General features: G+C 44.8%; 2 protein-coding genes across 14 annotated transcripts in view; one reads left to right on the top strand and one right to left on the bottom strand.

The window, feature by feature from the left end:
- The window catches only part of bcl3 (BCL3 transcription coactivator), a 52,513-nt gene that overhangs the window by 25,796 nt on the left and 4,506 nt on the right, over window positions 1-22,211 (bottom strand). For 3 of the 8 annotated variants that reach the window (XM_073925405.1, XM_073925403.1, XM_073925406.1), the window contains 3 exons: window positions 12,055-12,282; window positions 11,691-11,973; window positions 10,347-10,503 (listed from right to left, as the gene is read on the bottom strand). In XM_073925405.1, the coding sequence (XP_073781506.1) occupies window positions 10,347-10,503; window positions 11,691-11,973; window positions 12,055-12,177 (563 nt within the window). In that variant the 5' untranslated portion in view covers window positions 12,178-12,282. Of the gene's footprint in view, window positions 1-10,346; window positions 10,504-11,690; window positions 12,533-22,211 lie in introns of those variants that run through there. The other 5 variants (XM_068214129.2, XM_068214130.2, XM_073925402.1 and 2 more) reach the window with 3 other exon arrangements.
- LOC137487904 (uncharacterized) lies at window positions 12,617-21,826 on the top strand. 6 transcript variants are annotated; one of them, XM_073925398.1, is made up of 7 exons: window positions 17,851-19,741; window positions 19,828-20,298; window positions 20,798-20,967; window positions 21,046-21,300; window positions 21,381-21,457; window positions 21,543-21,620; window positions 21,700-21,826. In XM_073925398.1, exons 1-7 carry the CDS (start codon window positions 19,096-19,098, stop codon window positions 21,800-21,802), a joined length of 1,800 nt encoding a protein of 599 aa, XP_073781499.1. In that variant the 5' UTR covers window positions 17,851-19,095; the 3' UTR covers window positions 21,803-21,826. The 6 variants fall into 6 exon arrangements, with proteins under 6 accessions (XP_073781502.1, XP_073781499.1, XP_073781501.1 ...); XM_073925401.1 differs by lacking the exon at window positions 17,851-19,741 and adding an exon at window positions 12,617-12,902 and having other exon boundaries at window positions 21,381-21,620; XM_073925400.1 differs by having other exon boundaries at window positions 17,851-19,757; window positions 21,381-21,620.

The raw sequence follows: 22,211 nt of genomic DNA on the forward strand, positions 1-22,211 counted from the left end.
GCACAATGTTTCTCGGTAATAGTTATGAGAACTGAAAACAGCCTTCAGATCACACTATTAACCTTAAATTCTACCTTTGCCAGACTTGTTTATCCAATGTGACTTACACTGCACTGAATATGATCACTAACATTATGCGCTGCGTGAGTAAGAGAATGATTACAGGTATGCGTCATTACAAGCCTATGTGACTTTCGTTTTTTTATGCAAAGCACAAAAGAAGAAATTTTGAAGAGCTGTTCTTGTGCATAGGATGAAACTCAGTGGTCCAAAACAGCTTATGCTCAAAGTGTCTATTTTGTTTTCTATGTGCACCTTAGCGTAAACAGAGTCTATAGAAAATACAAGAAATGTCACTAAATATCATTATGAACGGGAGAAAAGGCAATGGACACTAGGTAAGAAGCCCCACTTTCTAGTAAAGGACCAATCATCGACCAAATATAGACTAACAATTCTGCAGGGAAGGAGCTTGGTCCAGACGTATGTTCTTTGCGACAATTTCTGCAGCTTCATTGTTTTGAACTGTCAGGGGTCACCAAATGCATTTCAATCTCAGCGAATACATACCTCAAAGACATGAAAAATACAGCATTTCTACATAAAACTTGAAACTCTACATTTAAAAATAAATGTTCTCTGGTGTTGCAAGTGCACACAAGATACAGTCTTTGCCATCTGACTTTATTTCTATATTATTTCTAACAAATTCAAACCTCTTCCATTCAAACGCAAACCACATGACAGGCCACAAACTTGTAATCAATGGTGTTGCTGTAATTTTTTTGGGGTAGATTTTCTTTTTGGAGAAAAATACAATAAATGACCAGCACAAACTGACTTTTTGAGAGATTGATTAGTGTTAATTATTTTGGTAGTTTGATTGACATAATAACATACTGGGCCCTACCATAGACTGGTCATAATAAGGCACGAGACGTGTTTGGCACAATTTGTTGCTATTTTCACACCAGTGCAACCCTAATTTTCAGGTTTTGCATAACGTTCTTTAAATAGCAAATCCATTTGCTCCACTTTGTGGACTCATGGGTGTGCCGGTCTATATAGGAGGTGTGTTAATGTACATTGTTGGTGCGTTGATATTTTGAGGAACTGAAATAAACTGCACCATTGACCAATTAAAAACTGGTCTAAAGTCCAGCGCAGAGCCCGTTAGTTATGCACCCATGCAGGTTCAAACACAATACACACAGTCTATACAGCAAGACACAAATATCTTTACATATGAAAAAACTTAAAGGATTAAAATGTTACAAATATTATTATTTACTACATGGATATAAAAAACACTACCTCCATGTCTTCTTCATGTCCGGGGCTTTCAATAGTAGCTAGATTCAGCCTTTATCACTTAGCGATGCAATGTCAGACACAATGCACTCAATGGAGCAAGTGACGTCACTGTGAGGGGTGGGGTTAGGTAAGCCTATTAAAAAGCATTGGATGCACAAAGATTGCACTGCACCAGGTCTGCATCCAGACCCCTCTCTGGTACTCTGGTAGTAAAGAGTTAAAGTAAAGTAAAGGAGGAGGCTTGTTCTTTATCTTACCACTGCAGATTGTTTGTTTAACTGTTTTCTCGCTAATGAAGCGTTCAGTTTTTCCACTTACAAAGACCGCCATGTAAATGAGGGTGACTCTGAGATGAGACTCTGATTGGTTTAATGCACGTTATGCTTAAAACACATTCATAACTCCTGTTAGACCATGCGCAGCGGCGCAAGCCATATTTTTCTGTCCTTAAAATAGCAAAAGTGGATTCGGACACGCCTTTAATGCTTTTGCACCATGCGCTTTAGTCTTTGTGCCTAGATCGTTAATATATAGCCCATTATCTGTATTTCAGAAACAGCCACAAAGGAGGTCAGTGTCGTGAATTCGTCATAATTCGAAAGTTTATAAATCAAATTTGAGTCAGTTGTTAAATTTAATTGCTAATTCGAAATAGGAAATTTTTTCATAAGATTGGAAAAAAAAGAATTAGATGTTCTCGCATTCAAATAGATTGCAGCTGCATTTGGGTGCCAAGAGGCATATCAAAGATGGCGCCAAAATTATTTGCCTTAAATGGACTTTCACATAAATGCAGCAGTAGGTATAAACTCTATTTGATAGCATGCACACCAGAAAGTCCACACCACAAAGACCACTCCAAAGTCCACACCACAAAGCCCACTCCATTTGATAGCATGCACACCAGAAGGAAACTTTCTTATCCAACATCTGCACCTTTTCTCTCCACACTTTATGAGCAATAAAATATTGTTGCAATATTTTAAACTTGAGTTGCTGGCATATTTTAATCCCCTCACACATATACTCTTTTAAAATAGGCTTTCTACTGTTTTGCCACTTTCAGTAGTTTGTTGTTGTTGTCACTTTTTTGTCCACAAGGTGTCGGCAAATTGAGTGTTGACACCGTGTGGACAAATAAAGTACTGCAAAATAGTTTAATGCGCACATGCAAGTTGCATATGTATTATAAACACATACAAAAAAAAAATTGGGCTTTTTAATCGTATTTTTTAAGTGCAAAATTTATAGTGCCGCTCAGTAGATGTTTAAGTTAGGGCTAAGATTACGTTTGGAAGCACAAGTTTGTATGAATTTCCAAAGTTAATAACAGGCTATGATAGAGTATTACTAACTCTGTTATTTCATTTGTTTTTGCAAGTGTTCATGTTAAAGAAATCACTAAATCCAGAGTTTTGAAACCTGTCAGTGGGAAAAGTATGGCACATATAGGCAGCACTTTGATTGTAGGACTTCTACTTCTGCTGGAAAAGACAAGAACATTTTAATTTTTAGAAAATTTTTGCTCAAGAAAGAGTTTGATTTCACTAACAGCTAAACATTTGCTCTTTCTGGATGTGCACTTCAATAGACTTACAGAAAACATGTTAACATGTTTACATTCTGGGTCAAAAAAAGTACAAGTGACAAAAGTCAAACTATCACCATTGTCTCGTCTTAAGCCATTCATACATTACTCTCACATAGTCGCCCACTGAAGCTAAGCAGGGTTGCTCGCGGTCAGTACCTGGATGGGAGACCACATGGGAGGTTGCTAGGTTGCTACTGGAAGTGGTGTTAGTGACACCAGCAGGGGGCGCTCAACCCGAAGTCTGTGTTGGTCCAAGTGCCCCAGTATATTGATGAGGAATCTATACTGCTCAGTAAGCGCTGCCTTTAAGATGTTAAACCCAGGTCCTGACCTGTGGTCATTAAAAACCCCAAGATGTCTTTCGAAAAAGAGTAGGGGTTTAACTCAGGCATTCTGAACGAATTTGTCCACTGGCCTCTGTAAGTCATAGCATCCTAACCATCCCCAAATGATAATTGGCTTCATCACTCATTGTCTCCTCAATCAGCTGGTGTTTGGTGTGTGGTCTGGAGAAATATGGCTGCTGTCTCATCATCCAGGTGATGGTTAGGTTGACACATTAACATGATTCTTTAGTTTGCCGGCTTATTAAACATTATTGGGTTGAGAATTTGCATAAAAACAACACTAAGTACATCTGAAGGTACACATAAATTGGACTCCATTGACTGACAGCAATAAAAAAATACAGACATATTTTAAACATTCTTCTTTTTTCGTTTCACAAAGTAAAGTGAGGCAAGTTTGCAATGACAGAGTTGAATAAATGATTAACTATTCTATTAAAGCTTGAACTTGACATGTCATGCAACTTTATGATGCTTCATACAAATGTGCAGATTATAAAACAAGAGGAAGCAGGATAAAAAAAGTTTATGCACAGAGAAGAAATGGCATAGGGATATAAGCTCACAGAACAAGAAAGAGAGAGAGAGTGACTGATAAGCGACAGAGAAAAGCGGTAAAGGAGGAAGTGAGGAGCGGATGTTTGGGTTTTTGAGCCCATTCATTTTCAAACACACGAAAAAAGATAAAAGAGAGAGAGAGAGAGAGAGAGAGAGAGAGAGAGAGAGAGAGAGAAAGAGACAAAGAGAGAGAGAGAGAGAAAGACACCTGAAAAAACCGCAGTCGCACAACAGACTCGCTCTAACATCAGGCTTTCCCGAAAATGAGGGTCTGTGAAGTGCTGAGAAGAAAACAAGGTGAGAGCACGAGACGCCCATTGACGTAAGAGCCAAGACAGAAAACAGACAAGAGACCGAGAAGACTGTGTGAGAGAGAAATAAAGTAAGAGAATGTTGTCTTTCTATTTGTGTTTTTGCAAATGCAGTTTACTGCACAGCATGACTGACAGATATACATGCAAACAATAGACAGAAACCAGGAAATGGGGATCTACTGGAAACCAAAACATAGCGAACAAACATATCAGTTCAGGGAAGAAATGTGGTTAAAATGTGGTCGAAAAATCTCACCAAACATAAAGCCACCAAAAAAAGTTTACAAAACTAAACATTGTATTATATTAGGGGGAAAAAACACAAACAAGCTCACCTCATCCTTTGCATGTTATTTTGAGCTTACATGTGAATTTCTTATTTCTCTGGAAAATAAATAGAGTTCTGCAGAACTGCACCGGCTACTTTTTTTCTGCAAGCAAATGTAGTACCTGTAACTATGTTCCACTCCTTCTGATTTATGCATTTTACTTTTGTCCAAAGTGCATTATAATGCAATCAGTGTGGCATAAAAATGCCATTTAATTGACTTCACACAGATTTAAATTTTAATGCAGCGCAGAGATGGCATGAATATACTGTCAATCAATTACAAATTATGAAGTGCTAATAATGTACAGAAAAGCTGTAAAGTTATGTTTAAGCCATGGGTAAAGTTAAAACCCATGAATTAATGAATGAGACATACATTTTCCACTAAGAAGTTGCTGTTCTTTGTTTTTAATGATTTAACATAACAACCGGCACAAAATATTCAGAACTATATATGAAAATGATTACATTTTGGTGTCATTCATTCACTTTCCTTTGACTTAGTTTCTTATTTATCAGGGCTCGCCACAGCAGAATGAACCACCAACTACTCCAGCATATGTTTTACACAGCAGATGCCCTTCCAGCCACAACCCAGTACTGGGAAACACCAATTTACTCTCGCATTCACACTCATTCACTATGACCAATTTAGTTAATCCAATTCACCTATAATGCATGTCTTTGGGAAACCAGAGCACCCGGAGGAAACCCATGCAAACACGAGGAGAACATGCACACTCCACCAACTGACTCGAGCCAATGACCTTTTTTCTGTAAGGCGACAATATTAACCATTGAGCCTCTATGCCTCCCTAGCATTTTAGTGTCACTACCAGGAAATAAATTACATTTTATTACAAGGCCATTTGGAATACTTGATTCAGATTAGTTAGTTGCAACATTCCAGGGTTGCTGAAATTAATAACACAGGATCCTCTGGGTACTTCAAATCATCTTGACTGTCAGTAAATATGTTCATGTTGATATTATTTGTCTTGCTGCTTCTTTTGACTGTTTGGCGCCTATGACTCTCTATGACTCAATAATACATAGGTTAGTGTATGCTCCATTCAGCTTTTTTTGTTTTTGTCAGTTTTTCTTTAATTAAAGAATTAATAAACTATTATGGCTCAGAACAATGTTTTGGTCTATTTTTTGCATCCTGTGGCAAGTAATGTGTAATAAGCAAGATAAAATACATTTAGGTGATTGTTTTCACAGAAAAAAATCCCTGTTGGGCTTTATTCTACGATAACAACCACCTGGATGTACTTTATTCCCTAATTATTAATGACATGCTGTAAATGCTGTTTACTTGCAATGCTGGGCGATTAGTTTGCATGAAAATGTGTTATCACAATAAGCATACAATGGGATTTATGGAATTGTGTTTAATGAGAGCTATTGGTGAATAAGCAATTTACAAACAAACATAATTTTAGTCAGTTTCTCATAATAAGTCAATAATGGTTATATCAAACAAATTATGCGAAACATTTTTACAATTTATTTAGGGAATTGTGAAATCATGTTGATGCTTGAGTGCCTATTTGTTCATTTTAATAGAAAAAAGCATGAGCATTTGAAGAATTTTTTTTTTTTACTTTTCATCCATCCATTAAAAGGATTTTCATAATTCAGAAACCATTGTTATTTGCGACACTGGTGGTCATTAAGTGAACTACAGTTGGCAACTAACTACTATTCTTTCTTTCATTCATTTTCTTGACTTAGTCCCTTTATTCATCAGGGGTCACCACAGCAGAATGAACCACCAACTTATCCAGCATATGTTTTACGCCGCGGACGCCTTTCCAGCTGCAATCCATCACTGGCAAACACAGATACACTCTCATTCATACTCAGTTCAGCTTACTTATAGCACATATTTATATTCACCTATAGCACATATCTTTGGACTGTGGGGGAAACCGGAGAACCCAGCCAAGGCTCGAACCAGAGACCTTCTTGCTGTGAGGCGACAACCCTACCCACTGCGCCACTGTTGTTTAGCATTTTAACACTCGTCCAGATGCCGTACACACTGCCGAGAGCAACTTTCAGACCAATATGTTAATGTGCTGCACGCTCTATTCTCAGTAACAAAATAAACACACAACAAAAACAATGATAAGGAGAAAACAGTGACTAAGGAGAAATCTGATCTTAGTGATCTTAGTCGGTTGTGGTTGCACAAGCTCTGCAATTCACTGGTATCATGTTAATAGATGATGTCATTGAAATTAAACTGTAAAGTTAGTCTGTTTATGCTAAGCCTATATTTGAAACTACAAGTTAAACAGATCTGGCAAAGTGGGAACATAATTTAAATGAATCCCTTTTTTGAATGACATTAACATTAGTGTAAAACAGATCTTTTAGAATTATGTAATGAAATGTAATGTGTATTTATTTAGCACATTTATTGTGTATGGCCATACACCCAAAGCGCTTCACAATCATGAGGGGAGTCTCTTTACACCACCACCAGTGTGCAGCATTTACTTGGATGATGCGACGGCAGCCACAGGACAACGGCGCCACAACTAATCAATTTTACAATGGTGTGCTCACCAGCTATTGGTGGAGTGAAGAGACAGTGACAAAGCCAATTCAGATGGGGATGATTCAGAGGCCATGATGGGTAAGGGCCTATTGAGGGACTTTGTCCAGGTCACCGGGGTTACACTCCTACTCTTTACGAGAAGTCCCATGGGATTTTTAATGACCACAGAGAGTCAGGACCTCGGTTTAACATCTCATCAGAAAGACAGCGCCCACTGACAGTGTAGTGTCCCCTTCACTTTTACTGGGGCATTAGGACTCACACAGACCTCAGGTTGAGCGCCCCCTGCTGGCCTCTCTAACACCACTTCCAACAGCAAGGTAGCTTTCCCATGTGGTCTCCCATCCAGGTACTGACCAGGCTCAGCCCTGCTTAGCTTCAGTGAGTAACCAGTCTTGGGCTGCAGGGTGATATGGCTATGGCTGTATTATGAACATCATAGCAACTCATTTCAGGTGATATTGAATGGAAGTGAGAATATCAGGAGCAAAACATAAGTCACATCTATTTAAAATGTCTTAACAAAATGCTGCAACATTAAAAACAACCTATAGGAAATTAGGGAAGGTCTTCTTTTTTGTAGATTATATTACAGATTGTTCACACTAAATTCCTATTGTAAACATATCAAATCTCAATTTTTAATTAGCGATATGGAATCTTAATGTTCGAATTTTTAACACCCAGATTCTGTATTTTCCATTAGATTTATCTCTGAAAAATATTGCTCTAACTTCAATGGAGAGATAATTCATTCAGCGTTCTGGTGATGCATAAATCTCAATTTCAAAAAATCGACACTTATGACATGGCCATTACATACTCAGCATAATTGAGTACACCCCATTTTGTAAATGCAAAATGTTAAATTTTTATACATTTCTCAGTAAATATAGGGAATGTATTTTGGTGCATTTAAACAAAACAGATTTGTTAAACAGATATTTTTATTAAAATACAATTTTAGTCACCAAACATATTTGGAAATTAAGAGATATTACAATTAAATTCAAGCAAAATATTGCAAAAAAAAAAAATACAAACTACATAATTTCAACAAAATTTTTCAAAAATTTTTCTTATTTTTTTAATTTGTATTTAATATTTTTCTATAACATATAAATTTGGGTGTACTAGTTTTTGGATCATTATCGTAATTATCGTATTTTGTTAGATCAGCTCCATATTTGGTTTTAGTACTATCAAATGTAATGTATATGTGTAACCCTGCCGGTACTACACCACCCAACACACTCCAAGCTGGTGTCCAACCGGCATCCTTCCGCATGGAAGTCGGTTGCTCTAACAAGGAGGCTACAGACCATGGCCTCTAGCATCTGTCGCTAGAGCACCTTTAGAGGTCAGAGGAGTGGGGTTTACCTGCACAGCATCTACTAGCTGACCTCCGTTACATATGCACAAATATAATATTGTTTAGCTTCCTATTAAAAATATGAATTTAAAAGATCGATATGTGAGGGGTGTACTTATATATGCTGAGCACTGTATATTAATAAAAGGCTAGACTAAATTTGTTCATCATCATCAACATCATTATGTCTCTTCAGAAGGCCTGATTTATATGGACTGCTTTTATGCTATAAATATTTTATCTTAATTGAAAATTTAAATGACTTGATTGACTTTATTGACCCTTTTTCTCTCCTGATTAGAAACTAACAAAGTTTTAAAATTACAAAATACAGAATTTAACAAAAGTCTAAAATTTCCTATTTCTCAGTGAAATGTCAAGGTTCTTACATTAGTAAACTACACAATCAGGAATATTGTGAAGGTAAAAGATTTCCCCATGAAGGTTTTGCAATGGGAAAAAGTTAGTCACCAGGAACCACATTAACCAACAAAAACCTGTTTGGTTTCCAGTGACCTCTTAGTGAAATGTGCCTAATACATTGCTACTCCATTAACAATAGACAACCAATCTTTTTTTACCAGAGACCTTTGCTAAAACTTCACTACTATGACCTTGAAGAACACGAGGCTGAGTGAAAAATGACTGAGCATTTCTTTTTTTGGGTGTGCTATCTTTTCAAGTAAACAAATGAGACAGACAGTTGCTATAAAGCTGGGCAGGATGAGTCAAATAAATATCTAGTCAGTAAAAAAAATACACATCCATATCATCGCATCTCTCAAACACAGAATCAGCTTCGTTTGCTTACTAAGCACTACAGGCTTTCAGCAATGTTTTTGACTGCTGCTGACTAAATTGGGATATCAATATTGCGTGACACCAGGTGTCACATTTGGAGAAGTTTCACTCACATGAGAAATGATATTTTCACACTGAGTGACGCTTCAGATATTACAGTAATATACCTGTGTTAGTGCCAAAGCCTTAGAGAGCCAAATATGCGCATTTCTAGCATCCCCATGACCAGCAACACTCATACACCAACCCCTGAAACAGCAGCACGTGAAATAGTGAAAAACCAGTGTCTCTCAATTTGTCTTACTCATATCCATACCCTCCTCCAGAAGCAATCTCCCCTTTCTCTCTTGCTCTCTCTCTCTCAGAGAACAGAGGATCTCTTTCTTTGGTGTGGATCCTCAGATAAGATTTTGGTGGGCTCAGTGATCTTGCTGAACAGGAAGTCTAACAGCACTGATGAAATGTAAGGGTTGCCGAGGTCACAATGACTCCTTACGAACATCTTGACTCTTGTGATTCAACCACAGACAGAAGGCACGTCCACATTTTTAAAAACATAGATCTATGACTTAGGAATATTTTTAGACTTCTTTTTGTTCTGGGTGACTAAGCAAGAGCCAAGGTTACATATCTAGGAACATTTTTGGAATTTCCGAAAAGCAAACAAAAAGTACATGTCAGCTGTACTAATACTTAACCGTAAATCAGACCAAGTTTTACATATTAATACTAAAAATACTACAGTACATTACTGCTATGACAATTTTGAGGGAAGATGTTTTATCATGATCAGTTATTAGTTTAGTTTTTTTTGCTTGATAGGTTTTTTCCTATGATATTTTTTTTTTCCTTCACATTGGTCAATTGGTGAAGTTTGTTCCTTGCCGCTGTCGTCGCTGGCTTGCATGGTTTGAGACTTGTGGAGCTGCACAATGATGGATTTGCTCTTCAGTGTTTGGACTTTCAGCATTGAAAATTACCCCACACTGTACTGAACTAAACTGAACTTAAACTCTGAAAACTGGACTGACACAGTTTCAATTTACTAGAACTTCTATGTTAAGCTGCTTTGACACAATCTACATTGTAAACGAGCTATAGAAATAAACATGAATTGAAATTACATAAGCCTCGAAAAGAAGGACTCACGTGTCACCGTCTTCATCTTGTCTCGTCGCTGCAGCAATATCTGCCAGCAGCCGTTCTTTGCTCTCCAGCAGTGAAGGAGGTGAAAAAGTGGGAACTGGCATGTGCATGGGTTTCTGTGGACTGCCGTAGTGCTGAGGCCAAGAGATACACGGATAACCTGGTTTTAGTCCAGAGGAAGAGAAATATTAGTATTCACAAACTCAACAACACCATGCACCTCAATCCAATTATAAATCAATAGAGTTCATTGGCCTGCAAACCCAAATTAAAAAAGACCTTTGCCTTCAGTGGAAAGTATAGTTTCTTGTAATACTACTTCCTTATGTCTTACCAACTAAGGACAGTTATGAATAGATATGTTTGCTAATTGGCTTCAATCTTTGGACAGATGACAAAATAAGACTGTTCCACATAGCATGTTTTAATAAAGACCAAGAAATCAGATTGCATTAATGCCAATGTATGATGGCTTTTAGCACGGAGATTATTAGTAAGTTATTAGACTAGAGATGAGTAAATGAGCAGAAGTCTATTTAATTTTTTGGGGGCCCTAGGCAAATGGTGTACCAGGAGATCTTTTTAAATAAATGCTTATCAAATGGCCACAGCCCTCCACCATCTAGCTTTTAAATGTATTAATCTATTAATAAAGGTTTGGTTTGATATTAGTGGCTGGTTGCATATACATAACCATTATGTTAACTAGTTTCACACGCTGATAGTTACACAAGGGGTCATCAGTCTTATTTTTTTTAATTAAAGTTAGCCCAATCTACCCATTGCTAACTATTTAGTCTAAACTCTTTATGTGCCCGGCTCCTGGTATTAATTAAATTAAAAGATTTTTTTGTTCAGTATTATAACACCCACATAAGCTTTTAGACAACTTGGAAAGAAAAATGTGACTAACAACATATGGATGGATGGGTGTGAGTGAGATATTTGATTAGTTTTTATGCAGTTTATAATGTGCATGTGTGAAATACAGTACTTTTTCCCCCTAATTCAATTCATAAGGCTATATGTGGTGGATATTATATTACAATAACTAACTATACCTAGTTTCACCTACGTCTGTTAACCCACTGACACGTTTTGTACGCTGTTGAATCAAACATCCTGCTGATCAGATCAGTGGTTTCGCGTTGACTGTAATGTGCGCTGACTGGACTGACCATGACTGCGCAATCCTATTGCAGACGCACGAGCGCCACATGAATGGACACACAGGCTACTTTCAAAATGACATGAACAAGTCGAATTACATTTGTGTTTAAATAGCCTATTAGTTGGTGGTTATTAAAAATAAACACAAATAAACACATTATTAAACAAATAACTTACGATATGGTGGACAAGATGTGTTAAAAATGAGCCGCGCATCTGCGTCTCTATGAGTCTCCTCGGGGATCAGCACTTTTGGACTCTGGTTATGTGAAACACTTGTATCATGATCAACGTCCACAGGGAAAGGACGTTTCCTGATTGGAAGCTTGGAGAATGAGGAATCCTTGCCCGCAGCGTCCGTCTGACTGTTGCACTTCGAGCTTGGGGTCACAGGTCTGGTTTGCGTGGGACCCCCGCGCGTCCTGTTTCCCCTGTCACCCACATCGTCAGTTTGAGTAGTCTTTGAAACAGAGCCATCACAAGTGTCCCGTGATTCCTTAGGATGAACTCCGTGCCCCTTAAACTTGTGCGCCGACCTCACCTGTGTTTCTTGGGTTTGTCTTGGGGGACGCTGGTCTCCAGTCTGCGCGCAGATCCCACGCTTGTTGGTAAGATCCAGTGGTGAGCCAGAACGCGCAATGTGATTACTGTCACTCATGGTCATTGTCCTCAGGTAGGCGATATGTGGGTCCTAGACGAATCCTTCTAGCAGCATTATGGCAGATGATTCCGTTGACTTGATCCCAAGTTGAAAGTCACCTCATGTTGCCTAAAGTACCTAAGTAGATCGTTCAGAACAGCTAATTGAAAGACTTAAATTCATAGATTAGTTGTAGCGTTTAAAATAAGAAAATGAGCCGAATTAACATTTTAAATAATAACTCATGCAATCTGTATAATAGGACAATGACAGTTGGTTATGTCATGTGCATTAATAGTTGCCTATTATTATTAGTGTTCACGCGCTGCATTCACGCTGATAACCTCTGTGCTGTGCTGCTGTCTCTATGATCTGAACCAAATTCAGAGTCTCCTTCTCTCATTCACTCTAATTAGGAAGTAGGTGGGTAAGTGAACTGCGGGGTTTTCCCTTTTCTGCGCTCACAAGCCACCATTTGCGACGCGACTACAACGCGCTGCTGAGGTCTGTGCAGATGAGATCAAACGTATAGCATTTTAAGCCACTTTGCATTTGGCAATTAGCCTATACCCGTCTTATAAGACTAAATGTTTCGTTTTGGAGAATTATTGTCGGACGGTAACATGACATTGGTTTCGATTTGATTTTAGTTGTCCTATTTTGTTGGCCTTTGAGTCTATCTATCTTATGTCAGCGTTTGCAATCATCTGTCGGTGCAACTAAATGTGTTGCGAGCTGTTGAATAACAGGTGTGTAGTTTTGCTTTTCTTTCTTTTTTCTTCTTAAACCTGGTGCCTGGTAGGAAGCGGGCTGGATCTCCGGCGGGGATCTCCCTCAGCTGTTGTCGGGAAACCTGCCAGGCCCAGCCTCCTGACTTCCTGTATTTGACCACATTTACATCAGGTCAGCGGATCATTAATGGCTGATGGAACTGATAAAATAGTGTCCTTTTTTGCATTGAAGATTAGATTTATGACTCACTCTGGTGGTGATGACAACAACAACAACAACATTACTGACTTTTCACTATCTCAGCATCTTATCTGGAAAGCACCACCATTTTGATTAGATCCTTACAGATAAACAACCCAGCTAGTTTCTGGTTCCTAAAACCAAACCAAGAACAAAATAAAGCCTGAGAGCTTTCAGAGAATGGAAATTAACATTCTAAAAAAAGAGAACTGTTTTCAAATGTTGGGATGTTTACATGCTAATGTTTGAAATTGAACTGTATAGTACACTGAATATAAACTTAATTCACAGTGCTAAATACGCCTATATTATGAATATGGGTAGAATAAATAGAGTTTGGACTATATATGGCATATCACCATATGACCTGATGGGACTGCCTTATGGAACAGTAAAGTGTCCACTGGATATAGACTTCAAAATCTTAGAATCATTCTGGATGCACAGAGTACGTTCAGCATCATTTGTGCCAGCCAAAATATATATACATCTGAAAAGTGAGCATGTAAAATAATTGTTATAAGATTATTATGTGCATAATAATACCATAAGAACACCAGCAGCATTTTTTGTTTTTGTATTTTTTTTTTACAAACTGTGTGCAGTACTGTATAAAGCAAACATCATTTGCACAGTGCAAAGTTTATTAATGTGCTTTGAATTGTTTATGTGCTACTAAGTTTGTCCACTAGATGTCAAGACCTAAAAGTGAGGTAGAGGTCTTCTCTAGTACTTGGATCCGAAAACCTGACCTGAGATCCGTCTAAAACCTTTGCATATGGTCTCAGGTAATTTAAAATAAATGTGGTTTCCCAAATGGACCCAATCTGACTTGATCCCTTTCTAGAGAATGTATCACAACTTCAGTGATCATCACTTCTGACTGCTCAGTGAGTACATTTACAGTACATGGACACCAATAATCCGATTTTAATCCGATTAAGACACTCTGATTAAGAGTCTACCATGTAAACAGCAATTTTTGATTAATTTAATCCAACTAAAGTCATAATTAAACTAAACAGAAATCAGATTAAGACATGTGGAGTATGCCGATTTTAGTCGCATTATTGAAGTGCATTACAGACATGTAAACACGACAATCAAACTATTACAGTCATGTAGGTTTTTCGCCGTATTTTGTGACAAGATAGTCTACACATACAGTTTGGGGGCATCAGGGCTTGACATAAACTTTTTTGAACTCAAAATTAGGGATTTACCAAATTTATTTCTGTCCACACCGAACAATAATTATTTCTTAGCCACAAATTTTGAATGTGTCAAAACAAGCTAAATGTAGCTGTATACTATACTTTTTATTTAACAAAACATTTCTTTAAAAAAAAAAAACCCAAAGAAAAACAATTGACTTTTAAAAATAATTATTTTCATGTACTAAAAATATGCACAGTAATCTGTCCTCACTCAAGGTCTCTCAGATCACCAGTTAACTACACATAAATGGAGAGTTAATCTCATATTAAAGCAATGTTGTTGTAAAGAATTATAATTAAACCATAAACAAAAATAACGGTAAGCAAAAGAAAGCAGGTGAAAAACATACTAATGTAAGGATGATCACATGGTTAATGCCTATTAATAATCTGTTCAAAGCGAAAGCAACCGGTGCTGCTTACAAAAAGACACATTTGGAGCTCTTGGAAGCAGCAAGACTGTTGGTGCATTAGCTTCACTTTTTGTCTGTTCTATATGAAAGAAAAACCCATCCAAGTTGCGTTCCTGGCACGGTTGCTTCAAGCAAAGAAACAGAAGCGTGCACGAGTTATTACAACCTAACAGACTTTTCCTCCTCCTCACCATTTCTGTTTTTTGTCAAAACTGACAGTTGGAGCAGCGTGGTTAAATATGTTAGCCACACCCATTACCTCAAAATCACGTAATCTGAGAATTTAACTGAAAACGAACAGGAAGTCCATTTTCAGATTTCAATTAAAGATCAAAAGGGCAACCTTTTTTTACTGACATGAACAGATGAAGTGTTAACAACAAAACTAGCAATGTGAGCTAACAAAATCATATGGTTAGTTTTGATTACCTGAGAAAGTAAAAAAAAAAATTCATTTCATTTTTTTGCTGTTTGAAACAACTAACACTCATTTGGGGGATGGTGGCACTCTAGCGGGGGGGGGTCTTTGGAACGACCGCTGGGAAACGCAAACACTCAATTGGGGGATGGTGGGTCTCTAGCAGGGGTGGTCTTTGGAACGACCGCTGGAAAACGCTATGGATGCGATCACCGGGGGCGTTGGTTAGACCAGGGGAGAGCCCACCAAGCCATGCCCGGATAGAGACCACTCTCCCCGGCTTGACCCGCGCCTGGAGGTGGTAGCGCCACCCTGATATTCGCTGACCTGCCGTCGGGTTTACGACAACAGACAGAAAAAGAGGACTTAGTGCAATTTCTGATTTTGCGGTTGAACGAACCAGGGGTCTAAAGAGGGGCCCGTTGCCCCAAAACAAGCGTTCAAACCCGGGCAAACCAAGTGGGCGCTGCTGCCCTGGTCCTACCAAGGACCCAGGCCTCAATGGCCAGCAAAGCTGCCCCAAAACAAGCGTTCAAATCCGGGCAAACCAAGTGCGCGCTGCTGCCCTGGTCCTACCAAGGACCCAGGCCTCAATGGCCAACAAAGCTGCCCCAAAACAAGCGTTCAAATCCGGGCAAACCAAGTGGGCGCTGCTGCCCTGGTCCTACCAAGGACCCAGGCCTCATTGGCCAGCAAAGCTGCCCCAAAACAAGCGTTCAAATCCGGGCAAACCAAGTGCGCGCTGCTGCCCTGGTCCTACCAAGGACCCAGGCCTCAATGGCCAGCAAAGCTGCCCCAAAACAAGCGTTCAAATCCGGGCAAACCAAGTGCGCGCTGCTGCCCTGGTCCTACCAAGGACCCAGGCCTCAATGGCCAACAAAGCTGCCCCAAAACAAGCGTTCAAATCCGGGCAAACCAAGTGCGCGCAGTTGCCCTGGTCCTACCAAGGACCCAGGCCTCAATGGCCAGCAAAGCTGCCCCAAAACAAGCATTCAAATCCGGGCAAACCAAGTGCGCGCTGCTGCCCTGGTCCTACCAAGGACCCAGGCCTCAATGGCCAACAAAGCTGCCCCAAAACAAGCGTTCAAATTCGGGCAAACCAAGTGCGCGCTGTTGCCCTGGTCCTACCAAGGACCCAGGCCTCATTGGCCAGCAAAGCTGCCCCAAAACAAGCGTTCAAATCCGGGCAAACCAAGTGCGCGCTGCTGCCCTGGTCCTACCAAGGACCCAGGCCTCAATGGCCAACAAAGCTGCCCCAAAACAAGCGTTCAAATCCGGGCAAACCAAGTGCGCGCTGTTGCCCTGGTCCTACCAAGGACCCAGGCCTCATTGGCCAGCAAAGCTGCCCCAAAACAAGCGTTCAAATCCGGGCAAGGCCAGTGGACTGAACACCATGGGAGTCAGGGGGTCCACGGGAGTCAAGGGTCCATGGCTGAGCAGCTAACCCGTCTCCCAGCGTCCGTAACCCCGCAGCAAACACGAGACCTCATCGCTGACGGAGGCTAGAACGACGTGCGGCTGGTGCCCCATACACGAGCCCAAGGCCGGTGGTGACCCATTCACAAACCCAAAGACCGATTGGGCCACCAGCGGTACGTCTTGGCCAGTTGGGTCACCAGCAGCACGTCTGTCTTATCCGTGCGGTTTGGAGGAGTTAGTGTCCCCGAGCTTAATAGTGGGGTGCCCAGGCACTGCTGGTGATTAGGTGCAAATCTGGAGGGTCTTTCGGAACCAGCGCTTGCCCCCGGAGAGTGTGTGTACCTCGGGCATTGCGCACAGGGCACAGGCCCCCCCCACCGCTGGATGCCAGAGTCTCCGGGCCAGGGGGGGGAGCTGGGCTGGAAGTGCCATCCCCGAAAGGGTGTGTGTACCTCGGGCATTGCGCACCGGGCACGGGGGCCCCCCACCGCTGGATGCCAGAGTCTCCGGGCCAGGGGGGGGGGGGAGCTGGGCTGGGAGTGCCATCCCCGAAAGGGTGTGTGTACCTCAGGCATTGCGCGCCGGGCAAGGGGCCCCCCCACTGCTGGATGCCAGAGTCTCCGGGCCAGGGGGGGGGAGCTGGGCTGGGAGTGCCATCCCCGAAAGGGTGTGTGTACCTCGGGCATTGCGCGCCGGGCACGGGGGCCCCCCACTGCTGGATGCCAGAGTCTCCGGGCCAGGGGGGGGAGCTGGGCTGGGAGTGACATCCCTGAAAGGGTGTGTGTACCTCGGGCATTGCGCACAGGGCACAGGCCCCCCCACTGCTGGATGCCAGAGTCTCCGGGCCAGGGGGGGGAGCTGGGCTGGGAGTGCCATCCCCGAAAGGGTGTGTGTACCTCGGGCATTGCGCACAGGGCACAGGCCCCCCCCACCGCTGGATGCCAGAGGCCCCATCAATGGTTCACCAGCGGCTCCATCAATGGTTCACCAGCGGCACATCTTTACGCATCTAGCGCCAAAGGTCCAACAGGAAAACGTTATGCCTGGCGCTCACCGGGGCGTTGGTTAGACCCAGGCCCGAGCCCACCAAACCATGCCCGACGGGAGACCACCTTTCCCGGCCTACTTGTCGGGACGTCCCTCGCCTGGAGGTTTTTGCCCGACACCCACAATCTCTGACCTGCCATCAGGGTTTCGGGGAAGGCGAAGATTAATGGACTTAGTCTCTGACAGTCCAGTCGCCAGACCCCACGGTGACTGATCGATAGGAGCTAGTGTGGCGCCCCAGGGGCTAGGCCCCCACCCAGGCCCCCTAAAGCACCAATGGGGTCGGCCTCTATGGGTGTGGCAGATCCTCCCCGTCCTGGGCGCTCTATCAGGGAGGCGTGGGGGTGTCCCTCCGCACACAGCGCCCCCCCTTCCCGCCCCGATCTGTGGGTAAAGGACCCAGATGGCCCGTTTGGCTAAATGACCCAGAGCTTGTCTGCTGCTCAGCCCACCCGCCAGCCCGCCCCCCTGGACTCCGTTTCCCCCGCGCCGATACTCGGCCCGTGCCCCCGCCCCACGCCCCTCGCCCTGCGAGGGCTGGGGGATGTTCGGTGGGTTCGGTCGAGTCACCCGGCGTGGTGAATCGAGGCCCCAGGGACAGCGTAGGGAACGAGCTGGTGTAGGCTTCGATTCTACCCCCGCCCGAGTGTGTGCGTCTGCATCCCATCCGTCCGCCCGCAACGCCGCCCACCCCCTGGGTTTATCCTTGCTGGCTCCCGGCTGACCCCCACCCCGCCTACCCTGCTCCCGGGGGGAGTGAGGGTGGTTGGTTGGGAGGGGAAGCTAGTGGACTCCGGCGAGGTGAAACGTGCCAGGGTCAGTGGTGCCGGGGTTACGGGCTGTCTGGACCCCCCTTTCGATGGTTGGTGCGTATCCCATGTTGGTTGTAGCAGGTCACAAAAGCTCCCGCGGCAGGCGCGTGTGGAGCTGTCCCCCCCCCAAAAAACGGCGCATGTTCGATGGGGCTCAAACAATCCTCATTTTGGGGTGGAAAAAGTGAACGAGAAAGGCTGTGGAAAAGCTCCCGCTGGCCAGAACAGCAAAATGAAGGGGGGATAGGGAGTGAGGTGGGACACCCCTTCCCCAACTCGAGTCGTAACAAGAGAGAGAGGTGTCGAACTGCTGACTGGGGCAACGATGAAGGGGCGGTGGGGTGCATTGTTTAACGGGACACCCCCCCTCTGGTTCCTTTGAAAAGGGGGGAAGGGAGTGAGGTGGACACCCCTCTCCCCCCTACTTGAGAGTCGTAACAAAAGAAGGCCTGAACCGTAGGATCCCCGTAGGGCATCGGCTTACACCCCCTGGTGCGGGGGGGTGTCCTTCCCCTTTAAGAAACACGGGTACACCAACGTCATGACGCAGAAGTGGACGCCGCCTCCGCCCGCTTATCAACCGCCGCACGTGGCGTGTGGGCCCCTTTCCCCCTCTGCATTGGCTCCAGCACGGTCATGGCTGAATGTATCCTATGCTTCAACGTCTACAGCCGGCTCGCGCCTCACCTGACGGCCGTTCACAAGGTGACCAACGCGGACGAGAAGCGGCTGCTGCTCGCGCTGGCCGCCGGCCGCGTGGACACTCGGAAGTCGCCGTGTCCGGTCCCGGGCTGTCGCAGGACGCCAGCCCGCTTGGACAGGCACTTAAGGCAGCACGTGAAGCTCTCGCCCTCGGGCGGAAAGAGGCTATGGGGAGGGTGAAACGCCGGAAAGTAGCCCGGGAGTTGCAGTGGCTGCGGTCCACCCAGCCTGCAATCCCCGTCGTGTCCCAGCTAGCATCGTCTTCCGAGGGGGAGCGGGACTCGGAGGGCCCAGAGGCCGGCCGCCCGTGCGCCGACCGCGGCTGCAGGCGCGCCACCGAGCGCATACAGGCTCAGCTCACAGACCTGGGGAAACAGGTTACCAAGATGCGGTCCACCCTGCTCCAGATCACACGCCTCTACCGGGAGCTGAGGAAGGGAGAAGGGGGGAGAAGGAGGAGGAAGAGGGTGAGGAGAACCAGGTCGCCTCCTGCACCACCGGCTCCCGGGCGAGGGGCGGCCGGAGGTCCGACGCCCCCCGAGCCTCCGGAGGCTTTGGAACCCACTGCCTACCACGTCCCCGCGCTGAGTTGAGTATATTTCAGGTACGTCACTGTCGCTCTGCTGGGTGTGTGCCTTCGGGGAAGTTGACTCTTGGTTGTGCTCGTTCCACAGACCTTCTCTTGGGGGAGTTCGAAGGGTACCAACTGGGCAGCGAGCCCACCGCGCGCCTGCGGAACAACGTCACTTCGAAGCTGGGGAGAATCAAAGCCTTCCTTGGTTACATGGCCAGGGGCACCGCGGAGCCAGGGAACTTCCTTTTCCTCAACCAACCAGCCCGAATCCGAGCGTGGGCCGCCCTGCTAGGTCAGACGCGCATGGCCGAGCCCACCAGGCAGCACTATCTGAAGAACGTGGCTCAGTTCCTGGACTACCTCTCGGAGACGCCGCCGGCCGCTTGTCAGCTCTCCAGCACGGCTCTGGTTCTGATTCGAAGGGAGGTCAGAGCCCTCATTCGCGGCATACGCCGGCGTGTCGTCGTGCACGAGGTAAGGACCAAGCAGGCGAAGGAAAGCCGACTGATCCCCAAGGCCAGCCTGGTGCGCTGTCACCGGACCGCTGGGAGGAAAATTCCCGCCCTGCTAGGTAAGCAAGCCCTTCCGCCGTTCCAGCGATTCCCCCTGTTCGTTCTTCCGGGGCACCAACAGCCCTTGGTTCATCCAGCCACGTCTGTCTGCCCCTCTCCCCCGCGAATGGGACTCATTCGGGGGGGAAGGGGGGCAGACAGACGTGGCTGGATGAACCAAGGGCTGCTGGTGGCCTGGAAAGGAAATGTTTGTTTCTTCTTCAGGGTCACCAGCAGCCCTTGGTTCATCCAGTCACGTCTGTCTGCCCCCGGGGCAGCGGGGGCAGACAGACGTCTGTCTGCCCCCGGGGCAGCGGGGGCAGACAGACGTGGCTGGGTGAACCAAGAACTGCTGGTGCCCCTGAAGAAGAAACAAACATTTCCTCTCCGGGCCACCAGCAGCTCTTGGTTGAGCTGCTGGCGCCCCGGAGAACAGGTCACCAGCAGCCAAGAGCTGTTGGTGACCCAGAAAGGAAATAAAACCGTCGGTGGTCTAATCTGTCTAATGTCCTTCACCAGATAGCCTCGAATCCAACCCAAGCACTAGGCAACAGTGGCGCTTCTATGGCTTTCTGACTGGCTACCTAACCTCCATCTCTGGGCACCGCTGTGGAGTCTTCCAGAATCTCACAATCCAGGAGGTTGAAGAGGCCTCCAGAAGCCCCGACGAGTCTGCTTATGTCATTAACGTGAGTATGGCGCAAGTAAGGTGGGGGTCACCAGTAGCATGCTCTCTCACTCACTCACTGCTTGTTCTCTGATGGCAGATTACCACTCACAAAACAAACAGAGCCTTTGGGGCGGCTCAGCTGTCCCTAAACAGGGAGGAATACAGCTGGTTCCGCAGGTTTTTGGCGCTGCGGGCTGGTCTCCCCGGAGGGAGCCAGGCTACCTATTTCTTTTTCACTTCCAGAGCCAGTCCTTGTCGGACCCTGAACAAGTACTTTCAGTCTGCTTGGCTCAGTATGGGCCTTCCAGGCAAACCCACCTTTACTGACGTACGCACTGCGATCGCGACCCATGTGAGTAGGCATTGTGACGCCCCTGTAACTACCAGCGGCGGCTTCGATCCTAATCAAGCTTCTGTCTCTCTCCGACGCAGGCAAAGAATGCACACTCTTCAGAGGATCGCCGCAAGGTGGCGCAATTCATGTGCCATGACACTTCAACCTCAGATAAGTTCTACGCACTTCACCTCGGACCTCTCCAAGCACGCGAGCGCCGCAGACTCTTTGAAAGGGCCCTGGTGGAGGAGGAGGAGGAGGAGGATGGGGAGGCAGCGGGCACTGAAAGCCCCCCGCGGAAAGGGCGCAAGAGGACAGAGACTTCCGTCTCTCCCCTGGTAAAAATCACATTCTCTTTGGCGTGGACAGCAGAACGTGTGGCATTGGCTAACTGCCCTTTATGTGTCTCTTTTCCAGGAGGGAACCAGCAGGAGGACGCTGCCATGGCGCCCTGCCAGGGGGAAAAGCCAGGGCGCTCGCCCGCTCGAACAAACAGAAGACTCTGAATCGTCCTGAATAAATATTGTACAACTTAACGGTCAAATGGTGTTCAGTGTCTTCATTATTCCTTTTATTTATTATCTGTGTGGTAAAAGTAGATTCAGTGGGGACAAAAATGAGCCCTGTCTTCTTAGTTCAACGCTGTATGCCTGCTGCGTCCAGGTTCTGCCTTGGCTACGTTCCGATTGGGACAGATTAGCCCTAACTTGTGTGTTAAAAGTGTCACGTGGGATGCCCTCGTCCAGGTTCTGCCTTGGCTACGTTCCAATTGGGACAAACTATCCCTGCCTTGTGTGTTAAAAGTGACTCGCGGGACGCCCCCGTCCAGGTTCAGCCTTGGTTGATAGCTCATAGGGAGAATGAATCCCTTTTGCAGCACAAGGAGGTGATAGGCTGGACAAATCTGTCCAGGTCTGCAAATGCTTTGA

The sequence above is a fragment of the Danio rerio genome, chromosome 16 (assembly GCF_049306965.1).
Source record: "Danio rerio strain Tuebingen ecotype United States chromosome 16, GRCz12tu, whole genome shotgun sequence".
NCBI lineage: Eukaryota > Metazoa > Chordata > Actinopteri > Cypriniformes > Danionidae > Danio > Danio rerio.

Bases quoted from the DNA above. Each gene is read 5' to 3' on its own strand.
- LOC137487904 (XM_068214127.2), top strand. From the start codon at position 19,096: ATGTATCCTATGCTTCAACGTCTACAGCCGGCTCGCGCCTCACCTGAC. The intron at 20,968-21,045 runs GTGAGTATGGCG...CTCTGATGGCAG, and splicing joins AGTCTGCTTATGTCATTAAC to ATTACCACTCACAAAACAAA. The intron at 21,301-21,380 runs GTGAGTAGGCAT...TCTCCGACGCAG, and splicing joins GCACTGCGATCGCGACCCAT to GCAAAGAATGCACACTCTTC.